Consider the following 574-nt stretch of genomic DNA (forward strand, 5'->3'; position numbering starts at 1 on the left):
AAACTTGAGCCTTCCACGCGGACTAAGTTCTGCTGCGATAGATCCGCCCCTGGCGACGGTGCTGTTGAGGTTGTGCTGTCGAGCGTCAATACGCTGGCTTCGAAAAACATTCTTTTTGCGAAACGAAAAAGGTTGGGAATCGCCTACAGTGAGGTTACCAAGGATCGCAACCTCCTCACTGCGGTATAACAGTATCTATCCGTTACGAAAGGGTGCTCCACGGAGAGAAATATCTACATAACGTCTCCGATGGAGAAACCACTGGTGCCATTCGGCGAGGTGGTAGCTCCATAATATTCAGAAAGCAGTGTACTGGAAGCTCGCAGTTGAAAGAACGCACCGTGGACGCAGTGCATAAACCCGTCGAGAGTGGTCAGACGCATCAACCACGTTGCCATATCGGCGCGCAATTTCATTGGTCTCCGAATGGTACACGGCTGTGAACACCTGTGCCTGGACATATAAACGCGAGTGCCGCCCTTTGCCGTGGCCCTTCAACTCGATCTCGGGCTCGTATTAAAATCCTCGCACGTGATTGGTGCAATCTTGTTGTTCTAACCCCGAAAACACACGG

General features: G+C 51.6%; 1 protein-coding gene across 1 annotated transcript in view; it reads left to right on the plus strand.

Annotated features, from left to right (window-relative positions):
* The window catches only part of SDRG_16869 (hypothetical protein), a gene marked incomplete at its 3' end in the record, with an annotated part of 1,039 nt that extends 971 nt beyond the window's left edge, over window positions 1-68 (plus strand). Inside the window, exon 2 of the mRNA XM_008623092.1 lies at window positions 42-68. Coding sequence (XP_008621314.1) covers window positions 42-68 — 27 coding nt within the window. The remainder of the gene's footprint in view (window positions 1-41) is intronic.
* Window positions 69-574: the final 506 nt, after the last annotated feature.

Source organism: Saprolegnia diclina (assembly GCF_000281045.1).
Source record: "Saprolegnia diclina VS20 unplaced genomic scaffold supercont1.158, whole genome shotgun sequence".
NCBI lineage: Eukaryota > Oomycota > Saprolegniomycetes > Saprolegniales > Saprolegniaceae > Saprolegnia > Saprolegnia diclina.